The 15,750-nt window shown below is 45.2% G+C and overlaps 1 protein-coding gene across 2 annotated transcripts in view; it reads left to right on the top strand.

Annotated features, from left to right (window-relative positions):
- The window catches only part of LOC122924125 (free fatty acid receptor 2-like), a 47,269-nt gene extending 33,698 nt beyond the window's left edge, over positions 1-13,571 (top strand). Inside the window, exons 1-2 of one of the 2 annotated variants that reach the window (XM_044275056.1) lie at positions 4,951-5,000; positions 12,121-13,571. In XM_044275056.1, coding sequence (XP_044130991.1) covers positions 12,137-13,108 — 972 coding nt within the window. In that variant the 5' untranslated portion in view covers positions 4,951-5,000; positions 12,121-12,136 and the 3' untranslated portion in view covers positions 13,109-13,571. Of the gene's footprint in view, positions 1-4,950; positions 5,001-12,120 lie in introns of those variants that run through there. The other variant, XM_044275057.1, reaches the window with a different exon arrangement.
- Positions 13,572-15,750: the final 2,179 nt, after the last annotated feature.

Raw genomic sequence — 15,750 nt, 5'->3', positions numbered from 1 at the left:
TCACCTAATATGCTTAATTGGTAGTAGGCTTTCGAGCCTATACAGCTTGGAGTAAGACAACATGCATAAAGAGGATGATGTGGTCAAAATACTCATTTGCCTAATAATTCTGCACGTAGTGTATTGGTTTGTGATTTTCCCAAACCAAAAATAAAAAAAGTGCATGGAGATGCCCTAGCACAGATTTCGAACCAGTATTTCAGGTGTTTTTACAGAGATTTCAAATGTTATCTATCCTTTGAATGGAAAAAACACGTGTTGTATAGTTTTTGGCTTATTCTCTCCCCCCCCACCACCACACACACTAAATTGTATTTCTGTTAAAAATGGGGGAAAATAGAAATGTCCTTGCAGTTAGCTGCTTTTGAGGTTTTCTGCAGCAGCTGAAGCTGTGTTATCAGGCCATAATTGCATCTAGAAGACACTATCTGTCTGTCACACTGGGACCCAATCAGGGCAGGCCCTCCCCCCACCTCCCTTCAGGGTCAGGTGAGCTCCTTCTTCTTCCTCCCTAGTGCTTTTTCCCACCGACATGTGCAGTAAAATGGTCCGGTTTGCTGTTTTACTGGATTCGTCCAAAACAGACCTGAAAAGTTTTGGATTCGGATGCTGGACAAAAGTTTTAAAAGTTTGTTACAAATTAATTTGTTCATCTCTGTTATGTTGTATAGTAGTATAGTACATTGTATAGTGGTAGTAGTAATACAGCATAGTAATATTGTGTAGTATAGTGATGGCAGTAGTTTAGTATAGTACAGGGCAGGGTGCTCTCTCTTGTATTTTTGTCTCGTGTGGTGTGTACAGGAATTAATGGTGTTTTATAATAAGTAATAATACTATACTGCGGAGGTTAGCAGACACACTCTCCTGTGGTGATGATGGAGCGCTGCCTCCTCCGGGAGCTCTTATCCCGCCGTGATGTTCCTTTTAGCGCCATGACAGCAGAATAATTACCGCACTTAAATCAAATAATCTGAATCTCAGGATGAAGAGCTCATTTCACATAAAATATAATGTTTGCATTAGCCGATGCTTTATAACTCTGGTGACTATCATAATAACTATTCCTTCCATCACTTGTCTTGTATGACGGCTCCTTACATGACAATCACAGCCGTGCACTCCGTTTATTATGGTGTCACCGCCGTGTCTGATGCTATATCAGCCCCATATAGACCCACACACAGTATTTGATACACTGGTGATTTTGCAAGTTTTCCCACCTACAAAGAATGGAGAGGTCTGTCATTTTTATCGTTGGTACACTTCAACTGTGAGAAACAGAATCTAAAAAAAAATCGCATTGTATAATTAATTAGCATTTTATTTTATTGCATGAAATAAGCATTTGATACAATAGAAAAAGAGAACTTAATATTCGGTACGGAAATCTTTGTTTGCAATTCCAGAGGTCAGACGCTTCCTGCAGTTCTTGATCAGGTTTGCACACACGGCAGCAGGGTTTTTGACCCAATCCTCCATACAGATCTTCTCCAGATCTTTCACGTTTCGGGGCTCTCGTTGGGCTACATTGTGTCTCAGCTCCCTCCAAAAATCTTCGATTGGGTTCAGGTCTGGAGACTGGCTAGGCCACTCCAGGACCTTTAAATGCTTCTTACGGAGCCACTCCTTAGTTGCCCTGGCTGTGTGTTTGCTGGAAGACCCAGCCACGACCCATCTTCAATGCTGTTACTGAGGGAAGGAGGTTGTTGGCCAAAATCTCACGATACATGGCCCCATCCATCCTCTCTTCAATACGGTGCAGTCGTCTGCTCCCCTTTGCTGAAAAGCACCCCCATAGTATGATGTTTCCACCACCCATGCTTCACAGTTGGGACGGTGCTCTCGGGGTTGTATTCATCCTTCTTCTTCCTCCAAACACAGCGAGTGGAGTTAATTCCAAAAAGTTCTATTTTGGTCTCATCTGACCACTTGACCTTCTCCCATGCCTCCTCTGGATCATCCAGTCATTGGCGATCTTCAAATGGTCCTGGACATGTTCTGGTGTGAGCACGGGGACCTTGCGTGCCCTGCAGGATTTAAATCCATGGCGGTATAGTGTGTTATCAATGGTAATCTTTGAGACCGTGGTCCCGGCTCTCTTCAGGTCATTGACCAGGTCCTCGCGTGTAGTTCTGGGCTGAGTCCTGACCTTTCTCAGAATCATCCTTACCCCACGAGGCGAGATCTTACATCAAGCCCCAGACTATGGAAGATTGACGGTCATCTTGTGTTTCTTCCATTTTCTAATAATTTCACCAACAGTTGTTGCCTATGCACCAATCTTATATCACCCCATATATACCACAATGCCTCCTTTCTATGCATTCTCTTCATAAATAGTTGCTATAGTAACTTTAAAGGGGTGGAGCCTGAATAGTTACAAATTGCTACAATGTGGAGACTTTCCTGAAACAGGAAATTCAGTGAAGACAAAGCTTTGGACTGTGCAGGAAGCCCAGAGTCGGCCTTTAAATGAGACGGCCCATAGATAAAAGGCTTCTCCATGACTTAAAGGACTTGTCTGAGTAACTAAAATTGTGGCACTAAATGCTATAAAAAATAAAATCATCCTATACTGACCTGCTTCTCCGTTCTCAGTGCCGCAGATATGTTCCTCCTCCTCCCAGTGTTTGTACATAGTGGTAATGATTGGCTGCAGCGGTGACCCGCTGTTTACCTCTACCTCACCTCTGCAGCCTTATATACAGGTCCTGGGGGGGGGAGCCCGGAGCTGCAGGCGGAAAATGACAAGGGAGACACATACGAGTATACGATGATTTTTTTATTTTATGGTATTTAGTGGCACATTTATAGTTACCTTGGACAACCCCTTTAAATAGTCCTGGCCTATACTATAGGCTATCGGTGTTTTATTAGTGGGGGTCATTTCTTACGTGGGCAGAGCAGCTCCTTTGTACACATGGCAGGTACTTGTTTCTTTCAGTCACATTCTATTGACTGGAATAAGCTGCAGGACCAGGCACAGGAATCCATAGCAATGAGGGAGCTCCCATAAAGAAAAGTGAGTTGATTTGTAGTGATGGACGAACATTGGCCGGGGCAGTTCGCACGAACGCGATCAAATGTTTGCGAACCGCAAGTTCACGGCATTCCCCATTCACTTTAATGGCAGGTAAACCTGAAAAATCTTCAGATCATATTTGCAGCCACCTAATACTTTGTAGAAGTGCACAAATAGTCCCACAACATGGACAGTGACATACTACAGGGGGATCAATGACATAAATTCCAACAAAAAATATGTGTCTTAATCAGGGGACATTTTTATGCGTCTTAAAGGGAAATTCTCTGAAATGTCCCCTGTTGGAGCCTAGAAACATTTTATTTTAGGCCACGGGAGTACGGGCCCTAAAAATTAGGCATTCACCTGACATAAAAGAAATTCTGATTATGTGGCTCGAGGTACATTATGCGGTCAATGGATACAAATTTTACTGTAGGTCACTAGACTACAGGCCACAAACATTATGCATTCACCGTACAGAAAAGATCAAGTGATTCTGTGGCTGGAGGTATATTAGACGGTCAATGGATATCAATTTTACTGAAGGCCAGTACAAATACAGGTCAAATACATATGTTTAAAAATATAAAATTGGATTAAAAACATGGCTAACGAAATCCTCCCTCTTGAAAAAAAAATTTATGATAATAGTTGAAACATGTGGTCGTCACAAGTGTTGAATTCCTCCGAGGCCCTAGGCATTCAACGGACAGAAAAGGCCTTTTATGCCTCATTATTTACATAAGACAGGGACCATTCTTTGTTCTTGGTGTTGTAGGATATGTGTGGGCTGGCATGAGAAAATTCAATTAAACATGGTCGTCACAGGTGTTGAATTCCTCCGAGATCCATGCCTCATTCATTTTTAGAAATGTGAGGTAGTCCACACTGTCGTGAGCTAGGCGAGTGCGCTTATCGGTCACGATCCCCCCTGCTGCGCTCAACATCCTTTCAGACAGGACACTGGACGAAGGGCAAGCCAACAGTTCCATGGAAAATTGTGCCCACTCTGGCCACAGGTTAAGCCTTCACACCCAGTAGTCCAGGGGTTCCTCGCTTCTCAGAGCGTCCACATCGGCCGTTAACCTGATGTAGTCGGACACTTCTCAGTCTAGGCGTTCCCTGAGGCTGGATCCGGAGGGCGGCTGTCGATGGGTTGGCTGCAAGAATGATCTCTTATAATCGAAGTGACCAACACATCTTCAAACCGCCCTCTTGCATGCGCGGTAGGACTGGTACCTGTGACTGTTTCTCTGTGAGTGGAAATTCCTCTTCCAGCGCCCGCAAAAGCAGAATGCAGCATTTCTCGAGGCAAGGCCTGGAAATGCTGCATTCTGCCTGCCCTCTGTGATGCTGGTAACATGTCCGCCATTTTGTGTTTGTACCGGGGGTCTAAGTACGTTGCCACCCAGTACTGGTCCTTGCCTTTTATGCCAGCGGTGGTTCGATAAATGCAGAGCACCACCGAGTACTCTGAACCCCCTCAAGCAGCTGATTGACTGGGATGCTAAAAGTTGGAGCCCCATGACCTAATATTAAAGGGGTTGTCTCACTACAGCAAATTACGCTGATCATGTAGAGAGAGTTAGTACAAGCCACTTACTAATGTATTGTGATTGTCAATATTTGTCTTCTTTGCTGGCTGGATTTGTTTTCTCTCACATTATACACTGCTTGTTTCCATGGTTACGACCACCCTGCAATTCAGCAGGGTCTGATCTTAGGTCTTATTGGGGTCTTATTAACATTGGGGGTCTGATTGGGGCTGTCAGCTGAGGTCTGATTAACATTGGGGGTCCGATTGGTGGTCTGACCTGAGGTATAATGAAAAATATGTTTTTCTTTTTGTCCCCCTCTAAAACCTAGGTGCATCTTATAGGTCTCCTTCCTGAACTGCAGAGCGGTGCCCACTTCCAGCCCTGAGCCCAGCTGCCCAGAGCACTGATCCTGAGCCGCTGGAGTCTTCAGCACTGTAAGTATTTACAGGAATTCACTGTAAGCTATATTATATACAGTACAGACCAAAAGTTTGGACACACCTTCTCATTCAAAGAGTTTTCTTTATTTTCATGACTATGACAATTGTAGATTCACACTGAAGGCATCAAAACTATGAATTAACACATGTGGAATTATATACATAACAAAAAAAGTGTGAAACAACTGAAAATATGTCATATTCTAGGTTCTTCAAAGTAGCCACCTTTTGCTTTGATTACTGCTTTGCACACTCTTGGCATTCTCTTGATGAGCCTCAAGAGGTAGTCACCTGAAATGGTCTTCCAACAGTCTTGAAGGAGTTCCCAGAGATGCTTAGCACTTGTTGGCCCTTTTGCCTTCTCTCTGCGATCCAGCTCACCCCAAACCATCTCTATTGGGTTCAGGTCCGGTGACTGTGGAGGCCAGGTCATCTGGCGCAGAACCCCATCACTCTCCTTCATGGTGAAATAGCCCTTACACAGCCTGGAGGTGTGTTTGGGGTCATTGTCCTGTTGAAAAATAAATGATGGTCCAACTAAATGCAAACCGGATGGAATAGCATGCCGCTGCAAGATGCTGTGGTAGCCATGCTGGTTCAGTATGCCTTCAATTTTGAATAAATCCCCAACAGTGTCACCAGCAAAGCCCCCCCACACCATCACACCTCCTCCTCCATGCTTCACGGTGGGAACCAGCCATGTAGAGTCCATCCATTCACCTTTTCTGCGTCGCACAAAGACACGGTGGTTGGAACCAAAGATCTCAAATTTGGACTCATCAGACCAAAGCACAGATTTCCACTGGTCTAATGTCCATTCCTTGTGTTCTTTAGCCCAAACAAGTCTCTTCTGCTTGTTGCCTGTCCTTAGCAGTGGTTTCCTAGCAGATATTCTACCATGAAGGCCTGATTCACACAGTCTCCTCTTAACAGTTGTTCTAGAGATGTCTGCTGCTAGAACTCTGTGTGGCATTGACCTGGTCTCTAATCTGAGCTGCTGTTAACCTGCGATTTCTGAGGCTGGTGACTCGGATGAACTTATCCTCCGCAGCAGAGGTGACTCTTGGTCTTCCTTTCCTGGGGCGGTCCGCATGTGAGACAGTTTCTTTGTAGCGCTTGATGGTTTTTGTGACTGCACTTGGGGACACTTTCAAAGTTTTCCCAATTTTTCGGACTGACTGACTTTCATTTCTTAAAGTAATGATGGACACTCGTTTTTCTTTACTTAGCTGCTTTTTTCTTGCCATAATACAAATTCTAACAGTCTATTCAGTAGGACTATCAGCTGTGTATCCACCTGACTTCTCCACAAGGCAACTGATGGTCCCAACCCCATTTATAAGGCAAGAAATCCCACTTATTAAACCTGACAGGGCACACCTGTGAAGTGAAAACCATTTCAGGTGACTACCTCTTGAAGCTCATCAAGAGAATGCCAAGAGTGTGCAAAGCAGTAATCAAAGCAAAAGGTGGCTACTTTGAAGAACCTAGAATATGACATATTTTCAGTTGTTTCACACTTTTTTGTTATGTATATAATTCCACATGTGTTAATCCATAGTTTTGATGCCTTCAGTGTGAATCTACAATTTTCATAGTCATGAAAATAAAGAAAACTCTTTGAATGAGAAGGTGTGTCCAAACTTTTGGTCTGTACTGTATGTATTACTTGTTTTATGTGAGTAAGGGTGCTGGGGGGTTGGAGAAGGGGGGGTGGAGAATGGGGAGGAAGGGGTACAGTACTATCTGCACATTGTAAAAAAAGTAATCTGGAAAATACTATATATTTGTGTCAGAAGTTGTGCTTTTTTTATTTTTAGAATAATACAGAAATTTTATTTGATACTTTTGTGCTGAATATTTTTTTTCTCTTCTCTGTATTAAGGCACACTATAGTCACCAGAACCACAACAGCTAAACGTAGTAGTTCTGGTGTCTACCGCATGTCTCTGCAAGCTTTTTAATGTAAATACTGCCTTTTCAGAAACAAAGACAGTATTTACATTACCGCCAAGGACCACTCATCAGACGGCCACTCATCAGACGGCCACTCATCAGACGGCCACTAGAGGCGCTTCCTAGTCCAGCGTTGCACAACGTGTAACACTGGCATTCACGCTAAACAATCCTCATAGAAATGCATTGATTCAAAGCATCTCTATGAAGCCGCGCATGCGCAATAGCCTCCCAATGCTTCCCTATGGGAAAGCAGTGGGTTGGCTATGATACACTCACACACTGCACATTCCTGGGACTTGTATATTGCTGTAGAGCCTGCGATAGTCACACACTGCACTTTTCTATGCATTTTGTTGCTGAGGTGATATGTGATGTACTTGCACATTACTGTGAGTTGTCTTGCTGTGGAGCTCTGCCATACACTGAGTCTTAGATACGCTTGTGTTGTGGTGGAGGGCGTGAGTTATATATTTTTTTTAAATAGTAAACATTCATTTTGAACATAGTGAAGAGAAATTCTGTACCAAGTGTAGATGATGTGGGCGGCGCAATATGTGGGTGGGTCTGTGTGTGGGTGTGGCTTGAGGGTGGGGGGGACACAGGGGCCCCATAATCTCCTATTGCTTGTGGGCCCCATGAGTTGTCAGTCCCCCCTGCTATGGTCAGATGTATCTTGGCACCGACACTGTGTGCCAGAGATACACTCACTTTCCACTGAACGTGGCCATATAGCTCTGGGATGCCCTTCTGGGAGAAATATTTCCTTCAGGGGACCTTCCATTGCGGTGTGCCAATGGCGACAAATTTTCTAAAGGCCTCTGAGTCCACCAGTTTATATGGCAGTAGTTGGCGGGCTAGCAGTTCCGACAAGCCAGCAGTCAGCCGTTAGGCAAGACGGTTATCCGGCGTCATCAACTTTTTACGTTCGAACATTTGGGCCACGGAAGCCTTCTGTCAGATGAACGCGATGACGGCACGGTGGAAGGTGGAGTGGAGGACAAATGGGAGGAGTGAGTGTTGGGCTTACCGCGACTTATGCATTGACAGCACAGGCTGCAGATGGCAACACTATTGTCAGCAGCTGACACGTTTAAAAAAGCCCACACTGCGGAGCCATGTGCCGGCACCCTGGGAGCACCAGATGTGACCGTGCATGGTGGATGGCTCACTCCAGAGACATTTGCAGTCTGCTTTTTGCCTCCTGTGTCCTGCAAGTTCTGCCTGCTTCTCCTCCCTCTCTGCTGCTCCGTCTCTCCCTCTGAACTCCCCTCCTCTTCCCCTCTTGTGGTGACCCACGTGACGTCCATCAACACGTCATCATCGTCACCTTCACCACCACTCACATTAGAGATCTCGGAGTAGGCAGCAACAGAGCAGACCACCCTGCTTGGGCTGATCTGGGTACTGTCCTCAGACCGCTGGGTGGCGGCCGTTAATACCGTTGAAGGTCTTGTAATGGATAGGAAAATAATTCCTCTGACCCGAGTGGAGGGTATATGGTGGTGGTGGTGTCTTTGGGGTGCACACAGCAGAGAGTGAGGAGGGTGCAGGTACAGAGGATGAGAAGGGTGCAGAAGCGGAAGGGTGAGTGAGCCACTCAACCAACTCCTTTGACATAATCGCACGCACCTTCTGCAACTTCTCACTTAGGCTCCAGCCTGGTGCTCCTGCCCGACCCCTACCACCACCCCTGCGGAATGGCCTGCCTCTTCCTCTGCCTGTCATTTTTAAAATGACCCTGTGACAAAGTCCCTAGAGAAGAGCAGTATTTGTGGAAGAAGGTATAGCACACCCCTGTCTCAATCAGTTTTTTTGGAGGGTGACAGGTATATCACACCAGTAGAAATTATTTGTTCCATTGTCGTTTGTCCCTCTATATACCTGCAGTATCGCAGCAAAACCGCACACAACTGCCGCACAATACAAATGCACTATAATATACCGTCTATGTTAGAAAGTATATTATAAGTATATCACACCTAGCGATAGCACACCTATACTAGTGCTTAAAAGGACTTTTGTGGCCCTATTTCATAGCGTTTGGCATCCCTAACAGTGTGTCCCTGCTCCACACAGCAACCTCTCCCTACACTGGCAAAACACTGAATGTAAAATGGCGGCCAGATCAGGTTTATTTATAAGGTAGGGGGTACGTCCATGTGCTGAAACGTCTCAACTGGCTGTCCTGTCCTGTACCACCTGATGGACGTGTCATGGGTCAAAGTTCTTCACAATGTAAAAGAATATGGCGGGCGCGAATATCTCCATATGTTCGTGCAATGAGCAGGACACTGGGTCAGTGGGGTTGCTATGCAGTGGGTCATATTTATATGTGTATAAGTTCGTGACGCCAGTTGCAGCTTGCGCAGGTACTGTAGCAGGGCCCTTTAAGATGGTATAGCTCATATACCAGGTGAGGAATGCCAGAGGGGATAATGTCTCTATGCAGTGTCCACGGTGTATCCTACCTTGGTACGGCTGGACTCCTGGATCCCGGCTCACATGCAACAAATTGAGTGCTGTTAATAGGAGTTCTGATGAAATAATTTAGATCCAGACAGGAAATATCGTCCAACTCGTCTTTACTTAGTGCAGCTTTAAATCCGTACAAGTTACAGCTTCAGTCTTGGGTCCCAGCAGGTTTTGGCAATATGTGGCAGGAATTTATATATATATTCTGCATCTGGTACATACGCCTATAGATCTGGCAGGTATCTGCTCTGTCTGTATGCTGCTTGGTTTGGGCCTGACTAGCTGAGGAGGTACTTATCTTCTCCTGGACTTGGGATCTGTACTCACAGGACAGCTCGCAGGGTATGGTGTCTTCTTCCTGGAGATCTATTGTTCTGTGGATGCTGCTTCTCTGGTCGTCCAGCTGAGGTAGATGACTCAGGCTGGGAAGATGGATCCTGAACCTCAGCCGAGGTTGGATCCAGGGTTGGGATCCCTGTAACTGGGAGCTCCTACTAACACAACCTACCCCAGAAGGGGGGCTGGTTCACACTGACTAACTATTCCTTCCTCCCTATGAGGTAGGAAGTGGGAAGATTCAACTCCTTCTCAGAAAGGGGGGAGCTAGCCTGGAATGGACTATTCCAGCCTAGATATACTAAACTGTCCTATAGACTGTCTGCATATTGCCGCCTCCTACTGGTGTACATAAATAATTACAGCAATTTACATATAACAGTCATAGAAAATCCAGATAATACTAATGTAATGTCAGATTACACAGGGTGATAACACATTTACACTTTAACATAATGTAGCAGGGTGACAGAGTTTTAGTGACATACTCGGGGATGTTACATTCGCCCGTTTGGCGAACAGAGAACGAGCAATGTTCACCGCGAAACGACCCGCAAGGCCATCTCTATTGATTTGTAGTCATACGGTCAGCGCAACCACTTGACGGGAACCCGTTATATGGAACATGACGCCTGTCTGCAGGCAGCATGTTATAGAGCAGGAGGAGCTGAGCAGATTGATAGAATATATATATAGTTTTATGTGAGGATGTTCAGTAGAGCCTATATTGAGTGAAATTCCTTGACTTTCTTTCTGATGGCAAGGATACAGCAGCTCCCTTCTACTGCTCCAGGTGTTCAGAGGATCCCGCTCCAAGATGGCAATCATTTAGAAAATAAAAAGCAGATGGAGGGGCGCTCGTTTCCACTCTCCGGGTGAGCAGGCAATGACTCGTTGCATCAGTCTGTGCCAGCAAACCTAGGTGACGAACAGGTGATTGCCTGCTGCTCACAATGTAATGGCTATAGTATTCCTATACCTGAGAGTAGAAATGAGCGCCCCTCAATCTGCTTTTTCTTTTCTAAATTATTGACAGCTCTGTTTTTATACATAGTCATAGAAGGAAGGCTGTCAATCACTGATTAGCCCCGCCCACTGGACACTGACATATAGAACAGTATAAATTCGCCTGAACAATTTCCCATAAAACTACGGGGGTCATTTGTTAAGACCAGCGTTTTAGATGCCGGTCTTAATAACCCCGTGAACTGGCGGTGGATCCGTTGAAGTTGGGGGTGTGTACCTGCACAGACTCGCTCTACCCAATCAGTGCTGCCATTTTCATACTGTGCAGGTACACACCCCCAACTGGTTACCGCCCCTCTGTACCCTTACTGCAGACTGCTAGCAATTCATTCATAACTTCTAGTAGAAATAATAAAGGGATGACACAACATAGAGTAATTGGAACAGATGCTCCAGAACTGTTATTACATAGGGGATGTAGCTATTAAAATAGGCACGTCAGGAGTGGGCAGAGGTCCTTTTTAAGGCTCGAAAGCCCAGTTATTGGCTCGCTGGTTGACTACATCTTCTTAGTTTCCTCCTCCACTTGAGACGTTTCCCAGTGAACAGGATCCTGTTTAGGCGAAGGAAGGAAACCATAGCTATTTTGTGCTATGAACAATTACACATTGTACGCCCCTTGTTCAACCACCTGGTAGGACATAAGGTTGGCCTGACCCTTGGCCAAGATCTTTATGACCTATTCCCCAAATGATGCCATGCCACCAACTATAGCCTCCCTCTACATCTTAAAGGGTTCGGCCCATGAACATTTATCACTTATCTACAGGATAGGTGATAAATGTATGACCACTGTCACCGGGACGCCCATCAGTCAAAAGAACAGGGGCATCCTCTGTGTGAATGGAGAAGAAGTGAAAATGTGTGACCACCACTTAATTCAGTTCTAGGCTATCTCCATCAATCCCATTGAGGTGAAGAACATGGCACTCCATTCACATATGGGCCAAGTAGACTCCCGTTCTCATGATTGTTTGAGGTCCCAGCAGTCAGACCCCCCCCCCATGATCATACACTTATAGGCTATAAATGTTTGTGGGTTGACCTCATACACATCAGATAATTGTTGGCTGAACTTGCCAATTAACGTGGAATTGTACAACCATCTAATGGTATGAGGGTTCCTGATTCTTCTCTGCAGAATGCATGTGTACGGGAGGGTCTTGAGGAATAGCTGTTGGCCGAATGTAAGGTGTGACCAGCTTTGCAATAAACCATCCCGTCATGGGGACTCATTTGATTTTTTTTTTACCTTCCCTTGTAGAGCATTTCTGTTGCATTTAAACATTGCTCATTTGACTTCTCTTATTTTGCTTTCTAGAGATTATGAAGTCACTATGGCGCCAGCAGCGGAAGACAAATACATGCACTTGGCCATATACATTATAACGATTGTCACGGGCTTTCCTGCCAACCTCCTTGCCCTTCATGCACTGATCCGGAAGCTACGCATCAAAGCCACCCCCAATGCCATCCTGCTCCTCAACCTGACCATATCCGACTTATCCTTCTTGGCTTTTCTCCCTTTCAAAGTTACAGAGGTTGTGCAAGGCCAGTGGTCAATGCCCTCCTTCCTTTGCCCGCTCAGTGGCCTCTTCTACTTCAGCACCATCTACTCTAGCACGTTGTTCCTCACCACGGTCAGTGTGGAGCGGTACCTTGGTGTTGCCTTCCCCCTCAAGTACAAGCTCTACCGCAAGCCAAGCTATGCGGTGGCCATTAGTGTCTTCCTATGGGTCTGCTCGTTTGCCCATTGTAGCATTGTCTACATCACGGAATACCACCAAGCTTTCAACGTGAGCAGTAATAAGCTTGTTTGCTATGATAACTTCACTGAGAAGCAGCTGGAGGTTCTGCTGCCTTTCCGTCTAGAGCTGGGACTTCTCTTCTTCTGCCTTCCTTTTATTATAACCTGTTTCTGCTATGGAAGCTTTATCAGGATCCTCATATCTTCTCCACACATCCATAAGGACAAGAAGCAGAGAGCCATTGGTCTGGTCCTTACCACTCTCTGTGTTTTTGCCATATGTTTTGCCCCCTACAACATCTCACACTTGGTTGGATTTGTACAGAAGAAGAACTTAAGATGGAGGGAAAAGGCTTTGCTCTTAAGTACGTTCAATGCAAGTCTGGACCCTGTCATCTTCTACTTCTCCTCCACCGCCGTCCAACACTCGTGCAAGTGCTGCTTGGTGAAGCTAAAGATTTGCCATCCCAGTCCAGCTCTACATAGAATAATAGACAAGCAGAGCATCAAGCTGGGTCCTCCACAACTGTCGGACAGCCAGATATACAGTTCGAAGTACTGACCCTGGAATCTTATTTATTCTTGTGTTGTAGACCTGTTGGAGGTAATGTTGTAGTACGGGCATGATGTTTACATTGGGTTTCAATAGGGGTGTCCATACATGAAGTGGCAGCTGTTCATACCACCACTTCCACTTATTGGCACCTATCCATTGCAGATGTGGAAAGCAGAAAGACCACAGTCCCCCATGAGTTAACATCATGGTGACTATGATGAGAAACCGAGATGGGGTCAACCTGAGATGGATCCCATTGCAGCTACATGCGCTGCCTCATGACCTTGGATTTTGACACAACCCTCATTGATGGTGGCATCTTCTTTCACTCATTGGAGTAATTCAGACTTGCAAAAATTGTGTTCTGTACTAGACCAAATTCTCAAGGTTATGCAATGATGTCTATGATTGGCTGACCACCATAACCTATGACCAAAGGTCTGACCTCCAATAGATGATGCCATGTGTAATAAAGATGCTATTTGTTTCTGTACTTGTTGCATTGTTTTTAGTTGGACAGCCCCTCTCCCTTCTCCTGCAGCCCTCCCCCACCCTCAATCTAGAAGCAGGGAGCTGTATACTTCCGTTTCCCTCAAGATGGCTCCCAACTGTCCTGTCTTTCACAGGACTGGCCACAAAACTGGTCTAATAAGGGTCAGAGCTTATGCAAGTGTGCCCATTTCTGGGAGGCTTTATGACTGAGGGGTTAAAATGTCCTGTAAATGGGGGTTCAAATGTCTGGAGTTATGCATCTATAATATATAAAAAGTAAGTAAGTTATCTCTCTTCTGGTATTGTTGGTGGTCTGGTCTTTCCTGACCTCTTCTGGTACTGTCAGTGATGTCATCCCACCTATCTATCTCCAACAGTACAGTAGACCTCTTCTGGTACTGTCAGTGATGCCATCCTGCCTATCAGGTCTCCAGCAATACAATCGGCCATGTCATCCCACCTATCCATCTCCAGCAGTACAGTAGACCTATTCTGGTACTGTTGATGACGTCATCCTGCCTATGTAGTCACCAGCAGTACAGTAGACCTCTTCTGGTACTCTTGGTTGTGTTATCCTGCCTATCTAGTCTCTAGCAGTAAAGTAGACCTCTTCTGATACTGTCGATGGTGTCATCCTGTCTATCTAATGTCCGGCCGTACACTAGACTTCTTCTGGTACTGTCAGTGATGTCATCCTGCCTATCTAGTCTCCGGCAGCACAGTAGACCTGGCAGTCAGTCAATATAACCTTGCCCTAACATTCAGGTTGCACAGCACAGCTGAAAAGTGAGGTGCCCTAAACAGAAAGCAAGCCACTTTGGATAGTGACCAGGAAATTATGTATCGTAGACATATAACCCTCTTCTGCCTTATTGATGAGCCTCGTGGAGCAGAATGGTGCCCCAGGCGGTACAGTCGCTCCTCTGTACACTTTTATGTCTTTTTGATCTTTTGTTCTTCAGTACAGCAGGTGAAGGAGACCATTATTAGATTACTGACCTAATCCAGAAACATTGGCTTCTTCTTCCGTCTCTTATGGTCTTTTAATGTGACCCCAGCAAGTAATGGAGGTAATTGTCATCAGTGTCGGACGTGGCTCCCAATTTGTAACACCAAGAACAGAGATAGAAAATTAGATTTAGCAGTTGCCATCACAATTCAGTTACCAGGGAGCAGCTGCTGGATTCACGAGGCTCACCGCAAAAATAGGGAACATTTCCACCTAAAATATTATGCTTCCAATTTATCACATTTCCTAGAGTCTCCTGCTATTGCCACCCGGATAAATGTCCTGTGCAGCCAGGTATCAATGGGAAGCAGAGGAAAAACTAAAATCACTGCTATTACTATTCCTACATTCACCCAGCTTTCCTAAAGTCCTGATCTACCTAGCTGTCACATAAAAATTAAAAAATAAACTATAGGAAACCATGTTATTTGCAATAATATAAGGGCTTACTGCATACATTTATACAGCGGAGTCAATAGTAAATCAGTATGCATTATGCTCCGGAGCTCCCTCTAGTGGTGGCTGAAGGATTTTATTATTTACCTCAATGATTTAAACAAAATATTGACACCTATAAAGACAGAAAAGCAAAATTATCGGACCAGGATTTTGGGCCTGAGAAGGACATTGTGTTCAAGGTGGAGATTCACAGATTTAAAGGGGGGGTGAGAGGTGGATTCTTTTTAAATTCACCAGTATTGGCTATGACGACAGAACTACCCAAAGTTTCAGTTTCAAACACTTTTAATTGCATGCTCCAATATCCGAGATACTATTATACAGACAAAACGGACTAAGCGAATTATTGGCGGAGATCACATGGCGTCAACCAGAGCTGCGTATAATGTTAGTGCCGGGGGCTGCGCGGTTCTGGTCCTGGGTGAAGATGTAAAAGACTGCAAAAGAAAGGCACCCGATAAAGAGGCAGCCAAAAGCCAATAATTGGGTAATTGTTTTAATGCGCTCCCCTTTCCCCTCCCCCACACCCTACATACTATCCTACATCTTGGCCCCAAACACATCCGACCCATGTATTATATCATTTTCAGATCTTGCATATATATCGATCTACATGTTGACTGTTTCCATAACTACCATGGACTAAAATAGAGAAACCCCTTGACACTAACCTAGTCGTCGACGCCCC

The sequence above is a fragment of the Bufo gargarizans genome, unplaced genomic scaffold (assembly GCF_014858855.1).
Source record: "Bufo gargarizans isolate SCDJY-AF-19 unplaced genomic scaffold, ASM1485885v1 original_scaffold_823_pilon, whole genome shotgun sequence".
Lineage (NCBI taxonomy): Eukaryota > Metazoa > Chordata > Amphibia > Anura > Bufonidae > Bufo > Bufo gargarizans.
This window is presented reverse-complemented; position numbering and strand designations above follow the sequence as displayed.